Here is a 26,963-nt window from a genome sequence, read left to right on the forward strand (position 1 = left end):
GCAAGACTCCCTGATACAGCAATCGGATACCTTCTCAGGAGGATGTGGGTTTGGGTTTTTGTTTTTAAGTACCTTTTAGAAGTTTAGGTTCTACAAGTCACAGTTATCCCCATTTCTCAGTTCTCTATTCATCTAGGCTCTGGCTTTTGAGAGAAATATGAAAGACTGCAGCAGATTCTGCTTTTATGCACTCCCGTGAGAATACAAGAGACGCAGGAGCCACGTGCATCCATGCCATTGCCCATGTGCAACTGTATTGTTTCAGACTACACCTTAGAACTATATTGATTACAGGACATAGCTGCTAATGCTGTTGAAATGTGAGCCATTTAAAAGGCTTTTGGTTTATGATTAATGGGATTTTCAAGACTTGACTTGTTGGCTGCTTCCAAATTAAAATGATCAATTCTGGACTTTAAACCAGTATCATTTATCATCTCATTTGATCAGTGTAGGAGGTACACAGGTCTGTTTGGCAGAGAGTTAACACAACTTTCTGAAATTGCTCAAGTTTGTAAAGTTTAGAGTAATTGCTGGAACTCGTAGATGTGGTGCAGACTAGTGAGAGATAATAGCATTCAAATCTTTCATGATGTGGTATTGTTTGAAGGTCTAACATACATCTTGAAATGGGAGGTTGTTGGTGAAGATAAGATTTTTTTTTTTTCTTCTATGCTTTTTCTTCTGCTTCTTGCCTATCTAGACCTATTTGGGTGACCCAAAAGCATGCTCCTGATGGGGCTGCAATGCAGATGGTGGTAGGAGTACCAACTGCCCCTTTTCTTTGTCTCTTATCTTTCGTGTACATGTCTTCCAACATCAGTGTGATCCTCATCCTTACTCACCACTTAATTCTTGCTCTCTTATAAGGTACTTGTATCAGTCTCAAACTTAGGTCAGTTTATAATATACTGCTGAAAATCACTTTACCATGAGATACCTAATGAAAATCTTTGTCATGTTCATAGGACAAAGATGATGTATGTGAAGAAACACTCATACCATTTTTGAAGTAATTCTCTCAGATAAGCTGAATGTTATAGAGGAAAGAAAAACACAAACTTTTTTTTATTCATAGGAGCACAGAATTTTGATGTCATCAGACTTTCAACGTATCGAACAGCCTGTAAACTGCGGTTTGTACAAAAAAGATGTAATCGTAAGTTATAATTACTCTTTATCTTCAAAAATTTCTCATGCATGATTGTTTAAAATAGTCTACCCATATGAATATTAAGTATAGCGAGAGTAAGCAAACATTTTGTCAGACAATGGTAGTTGTTACTTAAACTAAACAGAGATTGAATATATAATTAAAAAGAGGCAGCGATCTTTTTCCAATACTCTATAATATCTTCAGGTTTATTCTTAAATTTTTGAAACATTAAAAATACATGGGCCAGCCTGATGTGTTTCAGTTGCCCTAAGTGTTGGATGCAGGCAGTCTCAAGCTATTTGAGCTCCTATTCCATCATGGTGTACTGCAAACCACCTGACAGGCACGGGTATGAGTTTGGTGATGCATTATACAGACACTAGCATGAAAGTCTGAATCTGATTGTGGTGGCATATAGGAACTGTAGCAACCATAAAGAATTCTTTTAAGTTCATACCATACTAGTCAGCGTAAGTTTTTTTTTTTTTATTCTCTTCCATGATCCTTTGACCTTGGATAGCTCACCAAAGCAAAGATTAATCCAAGGGTGAATAGGTGATACTACTTTGCGTTCTGCAACCAGTGTTGAATTGGACAAAACAAAAAGCAGAACAGACTAATGTACACAAGAATAGGTCCCTCCTCCCAGTGAAGTGGAGTTGGTGTGTGTCTGGTGTGGAAGAGGACAGGAGAACAGCTAAGGAGTCATGTAGAGAAGATGTGCAACTGCATGCTGCAAATCGTAGCTCCTCTGTAGCACAGCTGACCCTGGGATGTGTGAGTATCTTAGGACTGTTGTGGCAGTACCCGCAGTGCCTTTAGTTTGATGAACGGCTTACAACTTTTCATTCCTGTGCAAAAGTGTTAGTTCTTGTCTGTAATTCATGCTTTCGAATTAAAAATCTCTCAATCAGTAGAGAGGTATTAAGAAATGCTAATTATAGTACATTGCACACTTTGGGCCCAATTCACTGATGCCATGCATATGCCTTGGGTAACCTTTATACCTGTGTATGTATAGATGAGGCTGTGCATTTATGATCTTTGGACCACAGGGTGATCCAGGGGCATATGCTTGGTGTGACTAGGTAGCTTGGCTTTTATTGTTGTGTGGTTTTTATGTGAGAAATATAAAGACAAGTTTTAGGTAAGAAATGTTAAAGATCACAATCTTCCTTCAGACCCTTTTTAATAAATTAGGAAGATGACAAAAGTTGTGAAGTTAGCAAATAAGTCCGTCCTTTATAACTGTTGGATCATGTTCAGTTTGGACTGTTGGATTACTGTTGATCCTTAGATGTCTTCTCCCACTATCATGCATACCTTTCAAGCTTTGGAACATTTTAAAATATTATTTAATGTGGTTCTGCAGATCACTTACTGTGGTTTTTGGAAAACTTTTTCTCTACATTGTTAACACTTCTTAGATATTCACTAAGATATGGCAGGGTAATTTAGGGAAACGCTTTGGAGTACTAGACCTGTGTTTACAAATTATGCTCTGGACTTGGCAACTGGATCAACTGGAAACAGTTGTGGTTTAACTGGAACATCAAGTTCCTCCTTCGATACTCAACTACTAGTCAGCATGAAGATGTTCAAAATTATTGTAACCAATTTGTAGTGGATTTAGAATATGGTTGATGTCTTTCTCAAATGAAAATATCTAACTCTGCTAAAATGCACTGCATGATGATGGAAGATCGCTTTTCCCCTTTATCAACTTTTTCTGCCAGAGCACCCAGATGTTGAAGGGTGGAATGAAAGGCATGCAAGATGTCTGGGCACTGCTCTGTTATTTTAAACTAGCTGACACAAACTATGAGTATGAATATCAAGAGTCTGTCTCTCACTTTGAATACAGATAAGTAACTGTTCATTCCAAAATAAAAGCTAACACAGTATTCGGAAACAGTACCATAAAAGTAAGCTTGCATGCATTACAGAATAGAAGTTAATTTTTTTTCCTTTATTTTTAGTTCATCTTGTTGATATCTGGAATATGATTGAAGCCTTCCGAGATAATGGCCTTAACACTTTGGATCATAACACAGAGATCAACGTGTCTCGACTAGAAACAATCATTTCATCCATCTACTACCAGCTAAACAAACGCCTTCCTTCTACTCACCAAATCAGTGTAGAGCAATCCATCAGCCTCCTCCTCAACTTCATGATAGCAGCATATGACAGGCTAGTAACTCCTCTAGTTGTATTCTTAAACTAATTTTTTCTTTTAGTTAGATGAATGCAGCCAACAACTGCATGAGTCTCTGGCAAACTGTCCGCATGCTATTTCTCAAGTTCATGAAATTGTGTGTTGCTCAGACACACACATATATTTAATATCATAGTAGTGCCTGCAGAGATTTACATTGCCACAGAAGCAATGCTTTGTCTTAAAAATTGCTATCTTAAGAAAAAATGAGTTAGTGCCTTCTGGAACTTGCAGACTGCTGTAAGCCATGTATCTGAACTGAGGATGAAGTGAAACTGTGTTCTGCAGACTGTGATAGAACATAACCTCATGGTGATATAGCACTGTTTTAAAAAGTGAAAGTGTTTTATTGAATCTTAATCAACAAGACCATTTTATAACGCTGCCTTGTTTTGATAGTCAGCCTGCATCCCGTTCTAATATGCTGTGGCCCCGTTAAGGCTAATTCTCATTTCTTGGCTGGAAGAAGCTTGATTTCTTGTTCAGGGTACTGTCTAGGCATTTCCTTGTGTCCAGGCTTATGAGTTTCTTTCACAGCCTCTTTCTTCACAGTTTGGTCTGCTAATCTTCTTGAGTAGATGTGTCTCTGTGGGTTCTCCAAGTAGCAACTGCAAATCTTTCACTGTTGTTTAGCACTTCCTACTTTTTGTCTTATCTTTCTCACAGTCAGCTATTCAGTCTTATCTTTCTTCTGCTTTTGCCCTCTCTCCTAGCAGTAGAGAACTGCTTGTGGCCAGGATGCTGTCACAGAGACTGAGGAGTTTTACCCAAGACAATCTGGAGCACTGAATATGCCAGATAGTTGTTGTGTTTGTAATGTCCAGACTTTGATCCTTCCCTAATGTGACTACTACATATTGTCACCAAACAGAAGCTAGGTTTCCCCCACCCAAAAAAGTACCAAGACTTCAGAACAATCCCTGTCTTTCTAAGGACAGATAAAAACAACACAAAGCTTAGAGCAGGAAGACTGCTATGACAACAGAATCAAATGTGTATTTTTCTGTTTAGTTCTGATTTGGTATTAGTTGTGACACAAGTTGTAAGGGTTAGCTGATGGTTTTAGTTCTTCTGAGACAGTTCACACTAGAAAATACAGAATTTAAAAATAGAAATGGTCATATTTTGGCTCAGAAGATTGAGGCTTTAGAGGTATGTTTTTCTCCCCCACTGCCCCCAACCCTGCAAGTTCTGCCTTTTCTGGAACCCAAGCAGCACACTTAATCCCAGCATGGTACCACAGCTTCCCTTTAGATTCCTTTCTGGCACATGGGATTGAGAGAGAAGCTGGGATGCTGTGCCGTGTTGTGCAGTGGGAGAACCAAGAACAAGAAGAGACACAGGGCTGAGGCTCCCTCTGCAGGAGCTCATCAACATGGCAGACATTTCTTTTGTACAAAAGTACGCATCTGTGCTGGAATTGCATCATTGGGGTAGCAGTGTGGTTACTTGAATGCACATAGTGCAGTAGCTTCTTACAACATGGTGCTGGTGGTGATGTCACAAAGTCATTAGCATTCCACCAAACAGGTACAAGAATCAAAGATTTGACTAGCGTCTTCCCCATGGCAATATTTAAGTTAGAACTTAGGTAAGTATGAAAAATGCTTGCAATGAACGCCTCACTGGAACCCATACAACACTGATCATGGTGCAGGAATGATGGCTCGTACTGCATCAGTGGTGCGTTGTGAGGAGGAACGGCCGCGGTATGATGTTCCTTGCTGCTTTCTCCCACAGAGTTTTTCATGGGTGTATGACAGTTTATTCCTGGTCTGTTTTTCCCAATAGCCTCTCATGGCTTTCCAAAGTCCCTGGCACCTCAGAGTAAAGGCTCATTCCCTGACCCCATTCAGGGCAGTCAGGTTTTTATTACATCGTTTCTAGAAATCGCATTTAATGTGACAGCAGGTTTAGTTGCTCCAGCTTCTTTTTTCTTTTTAAATTGTAGGTATCAAACCACACTGTATGTTGGTAATAAAGCAGTGTGCAATAAGGGGGAGGGAGAGGATGACCAACAAACAAGTGAGGCAGTGAGTTGGCGAGCAAAGTATGGAGTGATGCGATTAGGAGGAGCCTTGTAATCAGCAGAGCTGGAAGGGGCTTACTTCAAGCATATGCAAATACCTAAGGAAATGCCGGCAGATCAGCATTGTGCAGAAAGCTCTTGTGCCTTTTCTGGGAACTGAGCATGACCAGGTGCCTCTCTGAAGTGGCTGTACACTATTGCATGCAGCTTGGGGAACAAAGAGGAGGAATTAGAGGTCTGATTCCTCTAGAGAGGACGCGGTGGGAGAGCTGACACAACTGGAGTGCTGCAATGGGTTCTTTAGGATGGACAGACGAGGAGGGGGAGTTGCCCTTTATGTGAGAGAGCAGCTGGAGTGCATGGAGCTCTGCCTGGGGATGGATGATGAGCCAGCTGGGAGTTTGAGTCAGGATTAGTGGGCAGACTGACATGGACATCATTGCTGTGGGCGTCTGCTACAGGCCGCCGAGTTAGGAGGATGTAGAGGATGAGGCTTTGGAACTGGAAGAAGATTTATGTATGCAGGTCCAGTTTTTAAACAAGTCCCTTGGTTCTATTTCCAATCCTGAGAACTCCCGATTGTTACAGGAGTTCAAACTCAAATTGAAAGTTCTGCCCTTTTTCCTTTTGATAGGGAGTTCAGCAGATTGAATAGCATTGGTACAAAATTTGATTTTGGCAAGTTGCTTAATAATTATACCTCTACAAGATTGCAGGGGGAGGAGTTTGGTGTTTTTTTGTGATTAATAAACAGAATGTCAGCAGAAGCAGGCCTAATGTCTGAAGGCACCATAAGATACCTCTGCAAGGATAATTTTTTTTCTATGAGGAGATATTGATGGCTTTAGTCACTTGTTTTTTCTGAAAATTAATGCAAAGCTGAACTCTCTTTTTAGAGAAAATGAATGTCTATTAAAAGGGAAGGGAGAGGGTGGCTGAGACTATAACTTGAGATTTGAATTAGCTAGTAAGATTTGCTCAGATAAAAGTGGAGGTCAAGGCTTGAAGAGGATGAACTTTTCAGACAATCAATTTCAGATATAGTCAAGTCTTTTTTTTTTTTATTACACAGAGATGGAGTGCCAACTTATTCTTTTGAGAAAGCTATTTAAGAGAAAAGACAAATAAAACAGGATGGCTGAGATCTTTACCTTGTTGTTAACCTTATAGCCTTTATATAGCTTGAGATAAATATCTAATGTGTTGCTTAGTTTCTTCAAACAGCAGTTAAAAGGGTACTGGATATCAACAAAGTGATGGCCTTTGAATCGCCATTCCTCTTCACAGCTCTTCCTGCAGTTGTAGCTGTAGGAGAGATTGCCTCTTCTCTAGAGGGAATATTTGAAAAATACTCTGAGTCTGTAGTAGAGAAATAGCGTATTCTGTTTCAGGTACTTCTCAGCCTGGGAAAGGTGGACAGTCTTTACCTCACCATGGAGTGTGAAATGTTACCAGAAGATAATATATGCATATTAACTCTGCATGAGAAAGGGAGGGGGGAAGTTATTTGGTTACTTCCTGATGTCTCCATCTGGTTGCTTGTCTGTCACTGACATTAGACCTTGTCACTACTTCAGTACTATGAGCCAATATTTACTTTGAATAATTCTACTCTTAACACTTTCCAAGTGCTAGTCATCCAAGTGCGAATGTTAATTATGCATCTTGTTTCCACTGAGAAGTACTCTATAGAGTTTTTCTAGATCTCTTCCAACACTCATCATGTATTTTCCCCATCATTGTATTTTCCATGATAGAACAAATTATCTGTCCAATACATTTAATTACAGTTACTTGAACTTATTTTAGTTCTTTTTCTCCTTTATATGTGACTTTAACTTTCTTGGTGCTTTATCAGTCTGTACCACTGTTGCTGTTTATAGTTAAGGATAATGACTCAGTATGTTTCTGTTTGGCAATAAGTTGCTCAGAATTCCAACAGCTTTTACCCATGTTCACACACATTTCTTTTGCGCTACGCACCCCTAAACCAACATTCAATGAAGTTCACAGTAACAGTGGCTTTACACTGAGATCGCCACACTGTGGCTGTCTTAATACCATGTATTGGAGGTTCTCTGACTCCTGTCTTTATTACTATGAAAGACAGAGAAAATCAGGAGACAGGGAGGCGGGATGCATGCCTTCTGGGCCAGCGCTAAGCTGGGAGAAGCTGTTACTGATGTCAACTGTGCTGTGCTTTAACCCAGCAGGCCGCTTTCTGTGTTCCTGGTGACTTGATTCCGTCGTAATTTCATCCTTATCTATCTTTCTGGTAATAGGAATAATACACGTAGCTGTTTCTACATGTCATACAGTGCTGAATGGGCTTTTTATACTTTCCATAGAGACAAATTCATTTTCTCTTGCTGATACTAGAAAATTATTCCCCAAATGTGCCATCTTTTCTGATAGTACAGCAGCTTTATTAACTTAAATTAGAATAAAACATTGTTCACATTATTCCTGTTCTATGTGGTGTATTCAGGATATTGTACAACTTCTCCATTAGCTATCAATTACTGCACTATTTTTAGAATGAAATGTGTATTTCAACATCAGAGTTTAAATCAAGGAGTAAAAAGTTAAAACAACTAACAAAGGGTAGCAGAGATAAAAATGAGATGTATTACAGTGAGCAGATGTATTTTAATGGAAAAAATTAACACATTACTTTTTTATAGGACAGTTGTGGGAGGAACAAGACAAATGATAGTCTCTTTATCTGTGCCTTTTTCATAATTGTGCAAGAAAATTTGATTTGCGATTAGACACTTGTTAACTCTTCCAATATATTAAAAATACTAGTGTTATCACTGTTTTAATGTTATATTAAATAGTTTTGGCACATCTTAGTAGTTAATGGAGGGCATTTATGCATTTCCTTCCTAAGCCTCAGGTACTTTTGTTACTTATCATTCTATGTAGCGATTACTTACCGTGTAATTTTTTTTCACAGTGAGGGCCATGGGAAGTTGACGGTATTTTCAGTGAAAGCTATGTTAGCAACAATGTGTGGCGGTAAAATACTGGACAAACTAAGATGTAAGTATTTTCAAGAAAATCAAACCATTTTATTAAATATTTTTCTTTCCATTACTGGCCACATATGTTTTATTGTATTAAGTTCTGAAAGCTAACTTCTTTGCCTATTCAGCAATCTTTTTACTGAATTGAAGCTGGCTGTGTTAATGTTGTTGTTACACATGCCATCTGCTGGCCGTAAAACATACCGGGTTTGTTACTGAGTAGGCTTTACAAGTACATTTGTTTATTTTTAAATGCTTGGGCACTTCTTTAAATGTAAAACTTCAGGTCTGATTTTTCTGATAGTAATGTCAAATTTGTTGCTGTTTTCCCTATTTTGAGGATGTTGGGGGGCTTCTGTAGATCTTCTCCTTCATCTGAGGTGTTCTCTGCGTCTTCTCATTCTGTAATTCCAGCTTCTCAGTTCTTATTTTTTAACTCTTTTATTCTCTCTTAATCTTACTTCCTTTTTTCTTGTTTCCATGAGTCTTCTGCTATAGCAGTAGAGAATCAGTGATATCCATAAATACTGGTTTTGTCCTTTAGTAGTAATTCTTGTTCTTCTATCTTTCTTAGTGCCAAGGTGTGCTGTTGTTATGGGTGTTCCTTCATTTCATTTCCACCCTGAAGAGTTGGAAAGTTAATCTTACTGTCAGTGCCAGATTCTTACTGTTCAGATCTTGTCTTTTTCACTTCACCCTAAATTCCCTTTGTGAAAGTTATCTGGTAATAATTAATTCCTCCTAATCTCCATGGTTGTCATTCACTGTAAATAATTCTTTAGAGTTTTCTACATCGTTAAGCTTCTTTATTATATTTGCTTTAAAACTAGCAATGTGAAATACTAGTGTGCTGAATTAAACTATATGACAAGGTCTGAAAAATAGTGAGAAATAATTGCATGCACATATTAATATTAAGGCTGCACATGTTTCAGTAGCAGGAAATGTAGGGGTTTTTTAATCTGGTAGTAACTATAAAACTCTCCAATTAAAAACAAAGCTGCAGGTGACTAAAAATTAGTGTTAAGTAAAGGGGACAGGCATATATGACAGAGAATATTTAAGACTTCTTAAGCATTTTTAACCAATGAATTACCTCTATAAAACGTGCAAGATCAAATACTGGGGGGAAAAACAGAGACTGTATCTCCTCAGTAAAAGATTCCATTTTGAATTCAATTAAGGCAAGATTTTAGGAGGTTATGGTATATGAGCAGTTCAGTACAGGCCTGGGACAGAAAAGGAGCGCTATTTTTAGAATCAGCAAGACAGTACTGAAACACATCAAGAAAATGGCAATGTGACCTTTTTAGTGGAAAAGGCAATTAACTGGAATTAAATGTTACAGGAATCAGTAAACTTTTGATGTTTTCAGACAAAGACCTAGATATTGTTCTGGAAGCTATATTAAGCCTCAAGTTATTGATTCAAAAGGTGGTTAGTTAAGATCTTTCACCTTAAGGACATCTTATTTAGTAGTCCTGTTTAACAGGTGTGTCTAGTCTTAAAACTTAAAATTTGTCCATTTAATGTACTTTTCTCTCTCTGTCTTTTCATAATGTCTGCTTTTCTTCATAGCATTTGAAGCCTCCTTTTTTTATTCTGTTGGCTCCTGTTTCCTTTGCCACTGTAACTTCTTTATAAAAATTCTTAACTGATGTTCATATACGTTGAAGGAAAGGCTTTTAACTACTTTCACTGAATAGTGCTGCTTATTATAGCTTTGTTATATTCTGTTTGTCATGCCTTTTGCTTATTCTTTCTTGTATCTTATCAGCTGACCTTTAGATTGCATTGTACTTCTGGGATCTTTCCTCCAGTATCTGCTGTCCCTTTTTTCTTGGTGTACTTCTCTTTGGATATGGAACATTATTTTCAAAGAGCATGTGACTTTGAATTTGACATGTTTTGGACAGTTACACTTCTGTCTTTTTTTTTTTTTTTTTTAATTCAGTGTTAAAACTCATTTCCTCTCCTTGCCTTTTCACTACGTCACTCACACTGACTTCCCACCATTTGATGTTTCTAGGCTAGTTCTTATGACAGAGCACTAACTGTTGACTACACCTATTTAAAACCTGGTTTTGGTGAGGGTTTTTTTTGTTGTTCTGTCAGGTACAATATCTTACGAGTCAACTGACAAAGAAAAATTTCTTTATCCATAACTGTAACGGTAATGCTGATTTGCCACTGCTTTATATGGTCATGGCACTTTCTTCACATGTACTGTCTCCTGTGGACACTCCTCTGTCACGTCTGGATACTCCTCTGTCCCCTCATGCTCATTGATGTCTCTGCTTAGTTGGAGAGAAAGACTGGAACCACCTTACTATTATTCTATAAAATGCTCACAGTGCCATGTGCAAGGTTAGACATGGAGGCAGAGTCTCAGCACAGGATTGTCCAGGAAAAGGGGCTTTTGGCTAATTTGGAATTGAGATTTTAGGAGTATAGGAAATCTGTGCAGGAGGGAAAAGCTTTCTCTGGACCAGGATAGAATTAGGCTGTTGACTTTTCAGCGTTCTGTGGAATGCGGGAGAATATCTGAGATTCAGGATACTAGCATCTTGTAAACCTTCTGGGGGCAGAGGAGAAGAGAGCAAGTGTGTCATTGTTAGCGGAATCAGTTTCTGACTATCACTAGAACTCAAGAAAAGTAATAAAATAGCTGAACTATTAACTGTTGGTTACCTGTCTTTCTGAAAACTTTCTAAGGGGCTAGGGAATGGGAAAAAGAAAATGTCATGTGAAGTTTGGGAGGAGAGATTTGGGGACGTGCAAGCCTGTATACCTGACACATGTTCTGGGCAAGCTGTTAGTAATAAAGGGTGAAGTTAGTTGCCACATGGATAAATGAGGTTTTATTGTTGAGGGAAATGGCTTTTGTGAAGGGATGCCTTATAAAACTACAGGAGTTCATTAAAGGAGGCAAAAAAAAAAAAAAGATGGACAAAGGAGTTCTGTTTCTGCTACAGACTTCTTGGACTTCTGAAAGGCATTCAGGAAGGTCCTTTATCAAATGCTTAAAGAGATTTAAAAGTTTGATGAAAGGGATGAAAGGTGTGGGGTCTTTGCGCAGGTAGAAGACTGTCTAAAAGGAACCAAAAAGGAACAATAAAGATCCTTTTTGTATATTAAGATTGGTGGATAGTGCCGGACCCAAACTGTTTTAAACATGGTCATAAATGATGTTGGAAAATACAGTGAAAGGGGACAATTTGATACAAAGTAGATCAGTGTAGTAAAAGCTAAAATAGACTGAAGAGTTGTAGCATCATCTGACAACACTGAGTAACTGTGAAATAAAATGTTAGGTGAAATTCAGTGTGAATATATGTGAAGTGCTGCATGCTGGAGGAGTGAAGTGTAATCCTAATGTGATGCACAGAAAGGTGAGCTAAGAAAGTTGTTGCTCAGAGGAGAGATCTTGGAGCTATACTTCTATGAAGATGTTGACACTCTGTGTAGTAATGCCTAAAAACCATAAGAAATGTTACAGGGGGTAAGGATGTGAAGAACAAAGTGGAGAGGTAAAGGCACTGTATAAATCCATGGTGTCTTTATGCCTTGAGTAAGTGCTGCCCTAGTACCCTCCGTCTGGTACTCTGCCCTTTCCAGTTCTGATACATCTTTTCTGAGAAGAACGACAGAGATCATCAAAGGTAGAGAAAGCTTTCTGTACAAAGAACAACTAGATAGACCAGGATTCTTCAAACTGGAGAGAAAAATGGTGGTAAAAGGGTAGTGTTCTATAAAATCATGAGCAACATGGTGAATAGAAAACAGCTGTTCCTTTCCCATTTCAGTACAAGAACTAATGGCAGTAACTGAAATTAGCAGTGACAGATTTAAATAACATAAACCAATACTTCTTTAAACTTGACCAAAGCATGCTGTTGGTATCAAACGTTTACACCACTTGATTACTCCTTGAACCAATTTCACTGAAGGCAAATTCATCAAAGGTTGCTGAATGCAAAGATACTCTCAGTGAGTGGAGGAATATTCTGGGGAATGTGCTTGCCTGAGCCATATGCTGTTGGGATAAACAGACTTTTGATCTGATCTGCCTCAGCTGTTCTCATATTCTTTATTTCTTCTTCTGATTGATATGAATGTGCTGTCCTGGGGTTTTTTCCCCTTCCTGTCTTTCCCACCTGTGTCTGATTACTGACCCATTTCATCACTGAACTTCTGTTTCCAGTTTACTTGTTCCCCTGATTCCACCCCCACTCCTGCACTGCCTCCACTCCCTTTCCTAAGGAGGCTGTCAGCTCTGGCTCAGCTGGAATGCAAGGCCTTCTGGAAATCCTGGAAGTTGTAATTTATTTTTTTCTCATCTCATAATTTATATGAATGATAGTAACTTGGTCTCTGTACTTGCATATGTACAGTCTTATTTTTTTAAATTCTGAAAATGTGAACAAATGGAGTGTTTTTCAGTCCATACAGTGTCTGACAGTACATATGAAATGGGAGTTGTTCAATGATACCACTTTGCTGTCTCTGGAAAAGATTATTTCCTGTGATATGATACTCCTTGCAAAGGAGTTTCTTTACATGGTGTGCAAGGTAGGAATTGTAAACCCAGCCTACTGATATGGACTTTATGATTTTTGTCATAGCTTTTTAAGCCCAAGAAATGCTGTATAAAAATGTCAAATTTTGTAGATTCAGATGATTTCATTTTGGCATTCAAGTAGATTGATTGTGAAGTAATTAGTGCTTCCTTCCATGTCATTTCTGCAAGTAAATTGCAAACAGAACTTCAAGTAATCAAGACTCCATCCTGCTCATTTTAAGGGCTGACTTCCCTAATGACTGGCTCTACCTGTGTAGTGCTCCTTGGCTCCTTTGCCTCACTAGCTCACTTTTTCCTCTCACCGTCTGGCTCTGGTAAGCCTTTAGTGCTTACTGAAGTTCACCCTGAAAATTCATACAATAATGTGTGCTAAATACTAGGTTTCACATAATAAACGTCCTGAAAGTTAAGCTGCTGTAGATGAATTAGCCTGATTGTGGGGTTTTGATTTTGGGGAGAGGCTATTTTGGTTTTGGAGGAGTGGGGGTGAAGGGGGAGTCACTTGTTTTGGGCCTAATCAGTGGACCAAAGTAGCAGTAGTAATAATATGTGGTTTGTTGTGGTATCCCATCTATTCAAACTGAACAAGCTCAGTGCATGATTGCATGCAGGCTTTCTTGCATCTCATTTGTTTATAACAAATGTTAGGAGTTGCCACAACATCTGCTGATCTGATAGAGGTAAGGCTGCTGCAGTGTCATGTCCCCAGTCCACCAGTGATGAGGGTAAGCACGCATTCCCAGTAGGAACACGCACACACCCCCACATGAGAGAAAATACCCATGTGAACACAAACAGCACCAGTCACCTTGTTCTGTTCCCTGCCTTCTGCCTGTTAGTGGCATAAATATATACATATATGCACATGCCTGTACAGTATGGATCTCTCCATTGACTGGCTTTAGATGCTCATCTGTCTAGTAGCTGGTCCTTGGAGCCTCTTAGATCCTCTGGTCTCTCCAGTATCTGTCCCAGACTTAGGACCTCTCTGATACTTAGCTCTCAAACTCTAATCACTAAATTTTCCTCCAAAAGCATGTTCATAATCTCCTTGTAGGTGTTTGGGTGGTGTTATTAGGTCTTAGTGTCTTATCTTCTCCAAACTGAACAATTGGTGTTTCCTCAGCCTGCCCTCATAGGGGAAGTACTCCAGTGTACTGACCATCCTTGTAGCCCTCTATAGAGCTCACTTCAGTTTGTCTTTTATATTCTGTGATTCTCAATAATTCTCTGATTCTGGGGGTTCCAAAACTGGATACAGTACCTAGAAGAGGTCTGACAGGCGCTGAGTGGAGGAGGATAATCACTTCCCTCTACTAGCTGAGCTCCTGTTTGTACAGCCCAGGATGATGTTGGCCACCTTTGCCGCCAGAGCACGCTCCTGGCTCATGTTCAGCTTGTGATCTCAAAACCCAGAAGGACCTTTCCAGCAGAGCTACTCCCCAGCCAGGCAGTCCCCAGCCTGGATCACTGCCGGAGTCTTTTCCTTCCCAGGGGCAGGAATTTGCATTTGTTCTTTTTCAATTTCATAAAGTTTCTGCTGGCCCGTTCCTCCAGCTGGTCTAGGTCCTGCTGGATGGCAGCCCTTGCCCTCAAGGGTATCACCTGGTCCTCCCAATTTGGCATCATCTGCAAACTTGACAAGAGTGCACTCTGGTACCTCTCCTAGGTCATTGATAGACATGTTGAGCACGTCATGTCTCAGGACAGATTCCAGCAGTACTCCACTTGGTTTTGGCCTCCATATACAATTTGACCCATTATCCACTACTCTCCAAGCCTGATAATCCAACCAGCCACTCACCCATCAGTTGTTCACCCATGCAGACTGTGACATCCCAGGTTGGATACTGGAATGTCATGGGGCAATAAAAAGTAAAAAGCCCTGCTCGAGTTGAGGTGAATGATACCTACAAATTCAGTCATCTTATCACAGAAGACAATCAAGCTGGTCAGGTGTGATTTAGCCTTGGTAGATCCATTTCTTTCCTGTGTGCAGGAATGTGCACCAAGCAGATTTGCTCCATGATTTTCCCAGCAACTGAAGTGGGACTGACTGGCCTGTATTTCCTTGGATTGTCCTTTTGATCTTAATACATACTTTGGATTAATGCCAAAAAAAACCTGCACACACATACATACCCAAAAAGCACAGTCAAACCAAGTTATCTGTTAAATTTATTTTCTTGGCTTTTACCGATATTAAACCTGCTATTTAGCAAATATTTTAGGAATTTGTACAATAAAAATTGACAGCTTCATAGGAATTGAGACACAGGATACACTCAAGGTCAAGACCCTAGAAAATGAGGGTGCCATGTTTTTGTTGCTTTTTTAACTTAATTTGAGAAATGATCGAGCCTTCAGCTGAAACTGTACAAAGCATCAGGCAAACGCCTTGATTGGAAAACACAGAACAGTCAATTCTGGCAGTTATAAGCAACTGAAAAGAGGCTCTCGAGGGAGCTGTTGGACAGGTTTAACAGATGATGTTATGAGTTCTGTTCTTTGTAAAAGCTTTACTACAAACTTTTGAAAAAGGGAAATAGCGAGTTACACAAGTACCATTTTATGTTGAGATTTTGGGGACTGAAGTGCTTTTTGTAGTTCTAAATTTTTTTTATTCTCTCTGGTTAAAAATAAAATTATAGCATAGTAGCATTGAACTTAAATTTTGTATGAGAATTAAAATATAATACCTTGTCATAGGAAACTCTTAGCATGTGCCTGTTGTGACCCTGAGGTGAGCTCTTGAGAAATTACATTGTTAGCTTCTGTTTTGCTTGAGGTTTTCTCTTTGAGGGTAATCTACTGCCCTTTAAAAGGGCAGATGACTATATAATTATATCCTACTAATTCTTATCTTTTCCAGTTTCACTGGTAATTTCCCATGTGGAAGTTCCCCGTGTAAATGAGTTCAACTTTACTTTGACTATAAACCCACTTTTTTTATGACTGCAAGATATAGGTTAGTAGGGTTTATTTGGGTTATTTTTGTTGTTCAATTTACCCTTGATATAGCCTGTTCTATTTTATGTCATTTTCAATTTATTTCCATAGCTTTAATTACTTTCTCTTTAAAATCATTTAAATCTTGCATACTGTTCAGATTAATAGACTGTATATACCCAGAAGATTTCTGTCCTTTTTTAAATACAAGTACTGTCATGTTCCCAGTCATGTTCTACCAGTCCCACCTTGACAGATTTATTACTAGACCTTCAGTTTCTGTGTATTTGCCAGTTCTGGAGTGATTTTGTTCTCGAATGGGTTAGGATTCTGGAAGTTTGCCCCTCTAATTAGTATTAGTTGTTTCCATAGTGTTCATTTGTGTGCATTTTGATCCTGACTTTTCTTCCACATTCAGTTTTCAGGTTAAATTTAATTTCTCTGCTTGGCTTAATTTTCTAAAAGACAGCATTCCCCCTGACCCCCATTTCCCCCCCCCCCCCCTTCCTAATATGGTTTGTAAGATTATTCAACAAGGGCTTCCGACCTTCACTTCAAGCTTGTCTGTTTAGCCAGTGATACAAATTCCAGATAGCTTTATCACCCTTAACTTAGATATTGTAGGCTTCTTTGTGAGCTCGTTCATCCAGGAGATTGGAATAATTTTTCTGGTTTACTAGAAATATGCCTTGCTGAAATAGTCTTTTATTTATGGACCTAGTTTGGGTCACTTAAATTAAGCTTATTTTCTGTCAACATATCCTTTTTGATGTTTGAGTACTGATGATGTCTTAACCTCATAGATGATTCAGTGTAGGTGTTAGTTCTGGTATCTGTCACACCTTGGAAAATATTAGGTCTTACTAATATTAGTGCTCTTATTAGACAAATCTTCCTTTATAGAGTAATCTGACTCTGCAAGTATCTTGGAGACCCAATTTTGCTGTTTGAGAGATTTGTCTTTTCCAATGAGGTTTTTGATCCCAGGACAGTTCTGCTTTACATGTATGCATCTGTCCTAATATTTTATGACATAATTTTCTTCTAATGCTATCTACACATATTCTCCTATATTTTTACCTTTCCTGAGACATGAGAGCTGGGAGCTTTGGGTTGGTCTCGTGGAATGGCTGGAGCAGCGGGGTTGGAGTAGTTGAGCTCCGTGCAGTAAGGGGATAGAGGGACTCCAGAGCAGGAGGCTCAGGAGACATCCTTCTGTCCACATGCCCATAGCTAGGAGCATGGTGTGGGAGTGAAAATACCTGCAGAACTGCCCTCCTCCCTGCCGCCTTCTGGGACCACCCTCCCTACCTTTCTCTTTCCATGTATGCACAGGATTGCTGAACATCTTGCTCGATTCTCTTTTTGGTTTCAGAAATACATTTAGCCCCACATAGCTAATTAAAAAGCACACCTTGTCTTATCACAAATGTTTTTCTTGTGTAAGGACAAAAGTTCCTATTCTAGCTCTTCAGTGTGTGTAGCATCTCTGATATAAAATAAGATCAGATTTCCTCTTCCCCATCCACTCAGCTGCATGGCTCATGTGTTTTAGCCTTGGAGATGGAGGTCATTGCACCCCAGTTTCTCACTACTTTAAGTCTGATGCTCTCTTCTAATGCTGTGTTACTTAAATTCAATGTGCTGTTGACATGCACCAGATTTACCAGGATTTTTGCCAGTTTTGACTTTGTGATTCTTACAATGTTTTTAATTCTAGGAGACTCCTCAAAGGATTTTATGTAGTTTTATTTTGAAGGCATAAACTTGAAGATTTAATGTTCTATAACTTTTATAATGCCTCCTAGCCTCTGCTTTCTTGCTGTTACAGTTAATGTACTGGCACGATCTTTTCTCAAGGCTGGGTGAGATGGAGTGGAGGAAACAGGAAGATTTATATGATAGCATGTTTGAATACGTTCATTTATAAATTTTTTTTCTTGGTAGCAAGTGATAAGAAACTATGTTCAGAATAAAACAAAAAGAAATTTCTTGGGGTTTAAATGGATTGAAATAATTTTTTTTCTTTTCTGTAGTAAGCATGTATTTATTGTAGGGTTTTATTATATTTTCTTACAGATATTTTCTCTCAAATATCAGATTCAAATGGACTAATGATATTTACAAAGTTTGATCAGTTTTTGAAAGAAGTTCTAAAACTTCCAACAGCTGTGTTTGAGGGGCCTTCTTTTGGATACACAGAGCATTCTGTACGGACCTGTTTCCCACAACAAGTAAGAGTTAACAAAACAGGATTTTTGTATTGCTTGTTAATACCATGCTTTCTTCTGAAGTCCACTGGCTGTGTTGGCTGTAGTTGGTATGGGGTACGGGGGGTTGGGGGAGGTGGGGGTGGTGGTAATATGTGCTATATAAACTAAGCAGTTTTAAGACAGTCTGAATAATTTAAAATGGTATGTCTAGGTTCTTGGCAATTAAAGGATTTTGTACAATTTTAAGTTGTTCTCCCTCCTTGAAGGGACACTTCTGTTCCCTATCAGAATAACAGCAAGGATGACCTATTTCTATTCTAAAACATGAAACAGCATTTTTATTATTTTGCCATGATTTTTTTTAAGCTTTCTCAGTATGTTAAGAGTATTACTGTCAACAAATCACTTGCTAGTTGGTTGGGTCTGTACAAAATAAATATGTTTATTGTACATGTAGTTTATTTTATGTATGTGTAGTTTATTTTTAAATCAATTTCACTGTTGTGTTTATTGGTATAGCTGTTTTTCCAAAATATTTCCATTAAATGTAATGTTTGGAATAGATGGTGTAGTAATGATCTTAAAAGAGCTTTTTATTTCTTTATGTGTTTTAGTTGTAATTTAATTGTTCCAAGGATTTGTTTCTGATTTGAGATAACGTAAATAGTATAAATAATCCTTAAATCAACTGTAAACATGAACCTAGATAATCTTAGGCCTAAAATTAAATGTTTAGACTCTGGTCATGATTACATTCCAGAAAAAATATTTCTGAAGTATTTAGACTTAGTATTTATAGCCACTTTTCCTAAATTTAAATAGCAATCAGTATACTTGAAATACAGCACAGTAGGAACCAGCCTTTGATTTAGGAAATGATGAGGGCTCCAGCTCATCTGTGAGTTACTGAGGACAGAGTTTGGTTTTACTAATAGTGTAATTAATAAATTATTTTTTTTCTTTTTCCATACTGGCTGAGGCATTTGTGGGCCATACTTGTTCCCACGGACATGCCACCCTTTCTGTTACGTCAGTGCAAGCTGTTTATGCACGTAGGTAAACTGATCCGATCAAATCAATTTTCATGTTAGTGGCAGTGCTGTTGAATGCAAAACCTCGGCCTTGCTATGGAGCTGTAGAAGTCAGACTTTGGATTCTAAGTTCTACGTGCCCTTTCTGTTGTCTGCAAAGGCAATGGGGACGTGGGTTTTGTTTTGTTCAGAAGCCCACACTCTGGAAGTGACCATTTCTCTCTTAACCATAAAGAGAGGCTAGTGTAGCGAGCTAGACTTCGACAGTTGACTGAGATTTCTAAGACACTTGATGCAAATCTCGCCGTGGTAGCCAGGTGAGGTATAGTAACTGCCCATGAATACAAGCCAGCAGTGTGCCCAGGTGGCCAAGAAGGCCAAGGGCATCCTGGCTTGTATCAGAAACAGTGTGGCCAGCAGGACCAGGGAAGGGATTGACCCCCTCTACTCGGCACTGGTGAGGCTGCACCTCGAGTCCTGTGTTCAGTTTTGGGCCTCTGGAGCGTGTCCAGAGAGCAGCAACGAAGCTGGTGAAGGGTCTAGAGCACAAGTCTTATGAGGAGCGGCTGAGGGAACTGGGGTTGTTTAGCCTGGAGAAAAGGAGGCTGAGGGGAGACCTTATCACTCCCTACAACTACCTGAAAGGAGGTTGTAGCAAGGTGGGTCTCGGTTTCTTTTCCCAAGTAAGAAGTGATAGGATGAGAGTAACGGCCTCAAGTTGTACCAGGGGAGGTTTAGATTGGATATTAGGAGAAATTTCTTCACGGAAAGGGTTGTCAAGCACCGGAACAGGCTGCCCAGGGAAGTGGTTGAGTCACCATCCCTGGGGGTATTTAAAAGATGTGTAGACGTGCTTAGGGACATGGTTTAGTGGTGGACTTGGCAGTGCTAGGTTAACGGTTGGACTTGATGATCTTAAGGGTCTTTTCCAACCTGAATGATTCTACAATTCTGTGATTTGCACGTGGCTTGCCTGCAGCACGTCTTAGCACTCTTTGACTTTGGCTCCCATGAACAATAAAGCTGATTCTTCATACTGATTCACTTTTAGAAATTCCTTGGCTCTCATTTTATTCAGGAAAACAAAATCTCTAGTGTAAGGCCAGGCTTGTAGAGAGTAGTAACGTGTTTTTAATTAATCCAGATATACACTGTACCCCAAGACAGTATCTTTCATTGATTTGAAAACATTGAAACAAACAGGTCCTGGGAAGTAGATAGATAATGTCTTAGATTTAATTCCATTTTCTTATGCCTCCCAGATCTGAAAATAAGCTTCCCAAAGGTACTTCTGTGATATTCTCCTTTTACAGCATATCATTTTGCTGAAATTTTCTCCAGATGGCATTGATAAAGCTGTGGACATGATGGACATACAAGCTACATCTGTACTAGTTAACTAAACAGTGCCTTGAGCTGTTCTGTGGTCCTAAGGCCAACTGGAATGGTCTAACCACATCCATGCTATTGAACTCTCTTATTCCCTCAAGCAGGGTGGTTACATGGAAGCTGTTTATTGAAAATGATTCCTAGCTGATATTAACAACTGATCTGGCTACTGGAATCATTTGGGAGAGTGAGTGGTTAAACCAGGCACAGGTTTAATAACATAAAAGCATGCATAATTGAGTTTTAGTGCCAGGAACATTCCCTAGTGTTATTTAAACTGCCAAGAGACAAATCCTTTCTGTCCAGCTGTGGTTCCTGGCTTACCCATGGAGGTCCTGGTTCTGGGAGCCACTTCTTTCAGGTGCCAAAGGCTGATAATTTACTGCCAAGTGGTGAAAGGGCAGACAGGCAAAGAAGTGTCAGTGATTGTATATGCTCCACAGCTCTCTTTCATTTCTTGGATCACAGATAGAATAATTCAAACTTGTTGCCCACGCAGAACGGAGTTTATCGAGATGCTTTTGGCAAGAGCTGCATTCTTTGTGATGGCTTCCAGATGTATAAAGAGTTTCCAGTAATAATTTACTGTTCTAGGTCAAGTGGGGGCTTCCGCAGATGTAAGGTTATCATGTCATACTTTTCTTAAGACTTGTTCACTTGGCTACAGTCCATCTATTTGTTAGAGATGATGTATCACCATGACATTACCTGCCTTAGTCAGAATCTTTCTGTGTTTATGGCACACCTGCCCTGTCATTGCAGAGGTGTGTCCGCTTTATATCTCATTTACAGAGCAGTTTAATTTCTACTGAGCTGAGAAGTTCACCTTGGAGACTTAGGAGCCAGGAGCTGGGCTTCTGTACAGTCAAACTGCATGTTATTCTGTTGAAACTCAGCAGCACAAATTATACAAGCAGGCCTAGATAGGCATTGGTTCGTGCATACCTTACTCACATGAAAGCTTTGCTAAAGCATTGGCTAACTTAGGCTTCATGGATGGTATGGCTGGTAGCTGAACTGACTGCACAAGCTTAAGAGTGTCAGAAGGATGGTCAGGATGTTCAGTCTTATTAAAGCAACTAATAAGAATATTAAGAACAGGATGGTCTTGTGTATGAAGGATGGTGTAAGCATACTCTGACAGAGTTGCAGTTTAAGCACAAGATGCAGGACAGTTAGAGATACAGGTGGGGTCTAATACACAGCTGCTTAGATTGGTGTAACTTGTTTTGATCACTGCAGAGTTAAAAATTGCATATCTTTGTGTTGGCTCAGAGGATGTGGTTTTGTGCCAGTATTTTGTGGGGAAATATATGCATTAACATCTTGTTGAAACAAGCATGTTGGCAGTGTAACAATAAAACTGGCTGAGTTTTTGCTATTGAAGCAAGCCTATGGTCTTCTAAATGTAAGAATAACATTGGTAAAATCTGCCACTGCACCACCTGCAAGAAGATCTGAGACTACAGAGCTATTAAGAGAAGTAGGTATGCTAACAGCAATTGGTAAAAACAATTATTAAAATAGGATAAAGAGTAAGCAGGTGATTACAGAGAGCATCCATGCAGAAATGCATTTGTTCTCCTGCAGAGCATTTGACCCTCACAACTGGTTGTGCCTTCACATTTACTAATGTTCAGTTTATGTTCTTGGAACCTGCTTGGAAGATTATTTGATTGTTGTTGCATCACAAATGGTGATTGAGTGATGTTTTGGGGTTGCTCCATGGTTGGGTTCTGAACTCAGTAGGAAACGTTAGACCAGTGACAAAAAAGGGCTTTATCTAGGCTTCTACTCTGACACATAATTTCCAGGAGAAGGAGACTGCGGTTTGCTTTCCTGTCAACTCAGTCATTACCGAGAATGCCTATGCCCAGACAGACAAGATGTAGCAGTGATAACGCTGTGTGATTCTTTTTGGTCAATTGGTGGCAAAATATCCTACCTGTATTGGTGAAAAAAATGCAAAGTCTGTGCCCCGACTGCCCTCTTGTGAAGTACATGGAAGTTGCATCACTCCTTACACAGGCTTTGACAACTCATAAGGTTCTCCATGCTTAAAGGGAACCCGTTTTTTTCTTTGAGGAACAACTTTGTCTATAGTAGGAAGAAACTCTCCTGCTAGGTTTAGGTTCTTCCACCACTGTTTGTCTCATATACCACTCTCTAATCATAGACTCTTAGAATCATAGAATGGTTTGGGTCGGAAGGGATCTCTGATGATCATCTAGTCCAACCCCCTGCCATGGGCAGGGTTGTCTTTCACTAGATCAGGTTGCTCAAAGGCCCATCCAACCTGACCTTGAAAGCTTCCAGTGGTGAGGCATCCACAACTTCTCTGGGCAACCTGTTCCAATGTCTCACCACCCTCATCAAAAAAATTTCCTCATGTCCAATTTAAACTAAACCTACCCTTCTTCAAGTTTAAAACCATTACCCCTTGTCCTATCACTAGATGCCCTGGTAAAAAGTCTTTCTCTGTATTTCATAAAACCCCCTTTATATACTGAAAGACCACAATAAGATCACCTCCTTGTCTTCTGTATGTTTCAACATGTTTTCCAAGAGGATCTGCTCCATGACGTTAACAGGCATGGAGGTGAGGCTGACTAGTAGTTCCTAAGATCCTCCTTTTTATACTTTTTACAAATAGGTGTGATGTGTGATGGATCCTGAGTCTTGTCTCCAGAAAACTTATCTGTCTGTGAGCAGTATTTATTATTTGCAGTAACCTTCATACTCTTGTATATGAAACAGTATGAGAGATGAGAGCCAAGGCAAAATTGGGAACTTTGGAGGCATTTTGATAATGTTGTACAATACTGATACAAGTAAGTAACTGGTAATTATGTTAAATTTTGAAACATACAGTCTGCACATCTACTACAGATGCTGCTGCCAATTAACAACATAAGCACAGTGGTTTCTGGTTGTGTGAGCAGCCCTTTGTGGTCTCGGACATCGCATACCACTATCAGTTAATTCCTAGTTAAAAACTGTGGTTCTCCTTCTATCGGAAGGCTTGGCTCGGTATATTTAGAGTGTTTCATGGCCTTACTGAGAGGTGCATTTGTTAAAAGATTTTGGATTTCTTCAGCCAAAGAGAGGGGAAGGCAGGTTGACTGTGTGTAGTTATTAATAGCCTGAAAGATGACTTGGCTTTGAGGAGGAGGGAAGGCTGGGATTGCCAGGCAAGATCCAGGCATTTGTTCTTGTCCAGGTAGTGTGTCTGATGTTGTATCTGGCAAAGGAAATTCTTGGACTGTCTTGTAGGAGCAGTTAAATACTCAGGAAAAGTTTTCATTTGCTAAGCAGAGAGACTGGAACAAGGACACCTTACAGAAGTCAGAAGAAGTAAGATTAAATGTTTCTTAGAATTTTCCTTAATGGTAACTGGGATAGATAATTATAATTCCATACTATTTCTCCAGGGTAGTTAGCTGCAGAGTTATTAGATATACATATTTGCCACTAATCATGAAAATATTGATGCTTTAAATTTAAACATTCTGTTTAATTAAAAAAAAACCCTAACCAACAAACAAACCAAACAAACAAAAAAAAAAACCCCAAACAACCAACCCACAACCAAAAAAAACCCGCAAACAAAAAACACCTTAATTTTTGGCATGATAGTTGCAAGTGAAAGCTACAGTTAGTTTCACAGCTCCTAGAAAACCAGACTCGCTTTTCCTCTAATTCTGCTTACCCTCCCTGTTGTGGATGCTTTTTGAAGTAACACTGCCATATGCTAAGGTGAGAAAAAAGTGCCATCTGACCAGCTGGTCTTCTGCCTGTGAGAAGTTCTTAAGCATCTAGCTTATTGTATGCAAAAGCCAACATATTCTTTCTTTGTAGCCATAATATTCTTAGCTGTTTTTCTTACCAATTATCTCCATCTGTTTGTATTTGCAGCAGATATTTTCTCTTGCTCACTTGAATGTGAAACCTTAGAAAATATTACTCTTAACATGTCTGACTTCCTTCTCGTAATGATTTCATTTCAATTTTGTTTTTACTGACAGTTTTTTAAAATCTTAGCCTACTTCTCCCCTTGCCTCTTTTCTTCTTATTTTGCCTTTTTAGGAAAAATTCATTTACTGTATGGATCATGTATGAATATTAGTTGTAATTACTCTTGTATGTGCGTCTACTTTTTTCAGTACTGTCTGTATGTTTGAAATACCATTTTCTACATTGTCAAATAACCTCTGCTCACATTTGTTCTATTCCTCTTCAAAATAAGACTCTTTAACTGCAACTCAGGAACTAATCCTGACTGACTAGTCCTCCTTTTTTTGGAGTTTTCTGTTCATCTGTTTGTCACTTATTTTTGTATGATTATATCATGTGTATACTAATACCTTCTTTGTAGTGTTGCTGTTTGCCTAATGTATACTTAAACTCCCTGAGCAAAGAAGTTGTGATACTTATCTCTTTATAGCATATGAAATATTCCTGGTAGACAGAAGTTGAGTCATAGAGAGATTTGAAGGCTGAAGTAGTTTTGGTATACAAAATTGAAATTTTTCTTATAATTAAGTTCTATTTTTCTTTTCTTTGCAGAAAAAGATCATGCTAAACATGTTTTTAGACACATTGATGGCTGATCCACCTCCTCAGTGCCTTGTGTGGCTGCCTCTCATGCACAGACTTGCCCATGTTGAAAATGGTAAATGGAATATTTTCTTGTTTGAAACATCTGGTCAGAGCAGGGTTTCTGTTCAACGTATGTAAATATGCTGTCCTTTCTCATATAACGAAGCACTTAATGCCTTAATCATTCCCACTGTAACGGTCTTAGTCTCAGAGCTTTTAAGCCCAGACTTTTGCTGGAGTGAAGTGTTCTACACGTCTGGGATGAAGACTGATTCTTTATGAAATCATCAGCAATAATGCAAAACAAGATTAGTTTTAGACTTCTAGCATCGCCAGTAGTGGAAGATGAAAAAACAAGCAGCAGAAAAATGATATTCTCTAAATGTTCATGTTTATTCTGAAACTTTTAAAAATCTTCACTTGAACTGTGCTTCAACATACGCTTGCAAGTGCTGACTCCCAAAGATTTTGGTACCCATTCAAATGTCTGTCTTGAGTAGCATTTGAGCACATGAGTCACTTCAGTGCTCACTATGGGAGGCAAATGCTGAGCTCCTCTTGCTTCCAGACCTTTTCTTAGCTAAAATATCCTGGGTTTGCTGCCTATGGAAAGTATTTAAGGAGCAATAAGGGATGGAAAACTGAAGATTAACAGTGAGAAAGAGTGATGAAAGAGTCATGTGTCTGAGAGGGCTTTATGGAGTTCAGGAAAGCAAAAAGATTTCCTTCAGAAAGCTGTGCAGGTGTATCAAAACTATTTGTTGTTTTTAGTGGCCAAAAAGTTGCTGTGTTTAATTTCTTGCACAGTTGCACACAGTATATGTGTATGATGTTTTGTATGTGAACTCTAGGGAAGAAGAAAAACCACAACTTTTTATTTTCTCCACCCATAAACTAAACTTCATCTTTTGTTTCCTGCCTCACAGAGTAAAATCATGTTATCATCCTTCAAAACCCCTGCCCTACTAGTTGTAAACTCTTCTTCCACTTAGTGCATTTATGGTCATTTCAAGGTGTATAGACTTCTTCCTTTTAAGACACAGGTAGATACACTCTAGACTCTTTTTTCTGCCTAGCTGTTTACAGGCACAGCTTGGCAGTCTGGCTTTAGCTAAGTTTTCATGATTTATATTCCATTATCTGTTTCTTGACATTTATGCCTGTGGCATGCTTAAGTATTGCTGTGATTTTGATATGCTGGGTTTTGGCATTTGTTTCATTGTATTCTCTTGATCCTCTTGCAAAGCATATCTGGTTGTGAATTTAATCTGCATTTGTTCATCAGTGAACAAGATCAGAGTTGCAATGCTCAATGGGCCTTTTCCTTCTGTATTGCAACAGAAGAGATGGTGAATTTCCCAATTGCTTGATATGTTTACAGTCATTTCCTGATGACTGTGTGTCTCATTAAAAAAGTGATTTTTAAAAGAATTTTGAGGGGAGCAATTTCATGGAGACAAATCTTATGGGAAAACTTACCAAAAAGGTGAGAAGTCCGATCTATTTAAAATATTAGGTAAACTACAGTACTGCAGTGTCTTTTCCATCCTTATGGGCCAGGTTGCACTAATAGAAGGGCAGCAGTGACTTCTTGCTTTCTTCTTCATCGTCTTACCCTTATCAACTCATACTTCAAGAAAAGCACATAGAGTGGAATAAATATAGAAGGAAATGGGCAGTAAAATTGTTTATATGGATTAGAAGTCAGGATAGAATTGCACAGAGCTTAGGCAAGGGTAAAATGTTTAAACAATGTTTGGACAGAAAT

At 39.0% G+C, this 26,963-nt stretch overlaps 1 protein-coding gene across 9 annotated transcripts in view; it reads left to right on the forward strand.

Moving 5' to 3' along the window:
* DTNB (dystrobrevin beta) overlaps window positions 1-26,963 on the forward strand; it is a 213,018-nt gene that overhangs the window by 20,217 nt on the left and 165,838 nt on the right. For all 9 annotated transcript variants that reach the window (XM_049818389.1, XM_049818391.1, XM_049818392.1 and 6 more), the window contains 5 exons: window positions 1,079-1,159; window positions 3,136-3,349; window positions 8,363-8,448; window positions 18,043-18,197; window positions 25,163-25,268. In XM_049818389.1, the coding sequence (XP_049674346.1) occupies window positions 1,079-1,159; window positions 3,136-3,349; window positions 8,363-8,448; window positions 18,043-18,197; window positions 25,163-25,268 (642 nt within the window). The remainder of the gene's footprint in view (window positions 1-1,078; window positions 1,160-3,135; window positions 3,350-8,362; window positions 8,449-18,042; window positions 18,198-25,162; window positions 25,269-26,963) is intronic.

The sequence above is a fragment of the Accipiter gentilis genome, chromosome 16, assembly GCF_929443795.1.
Source record: "Accipiter gentilis chromosome 16, bAccGen1.1, whole genome shotgun sequence".
NCBI lineage: Eukaryota > Metazoa > Chordata > Aves > Accipitriformes > Accipitridae > Astur > Astur gentilis.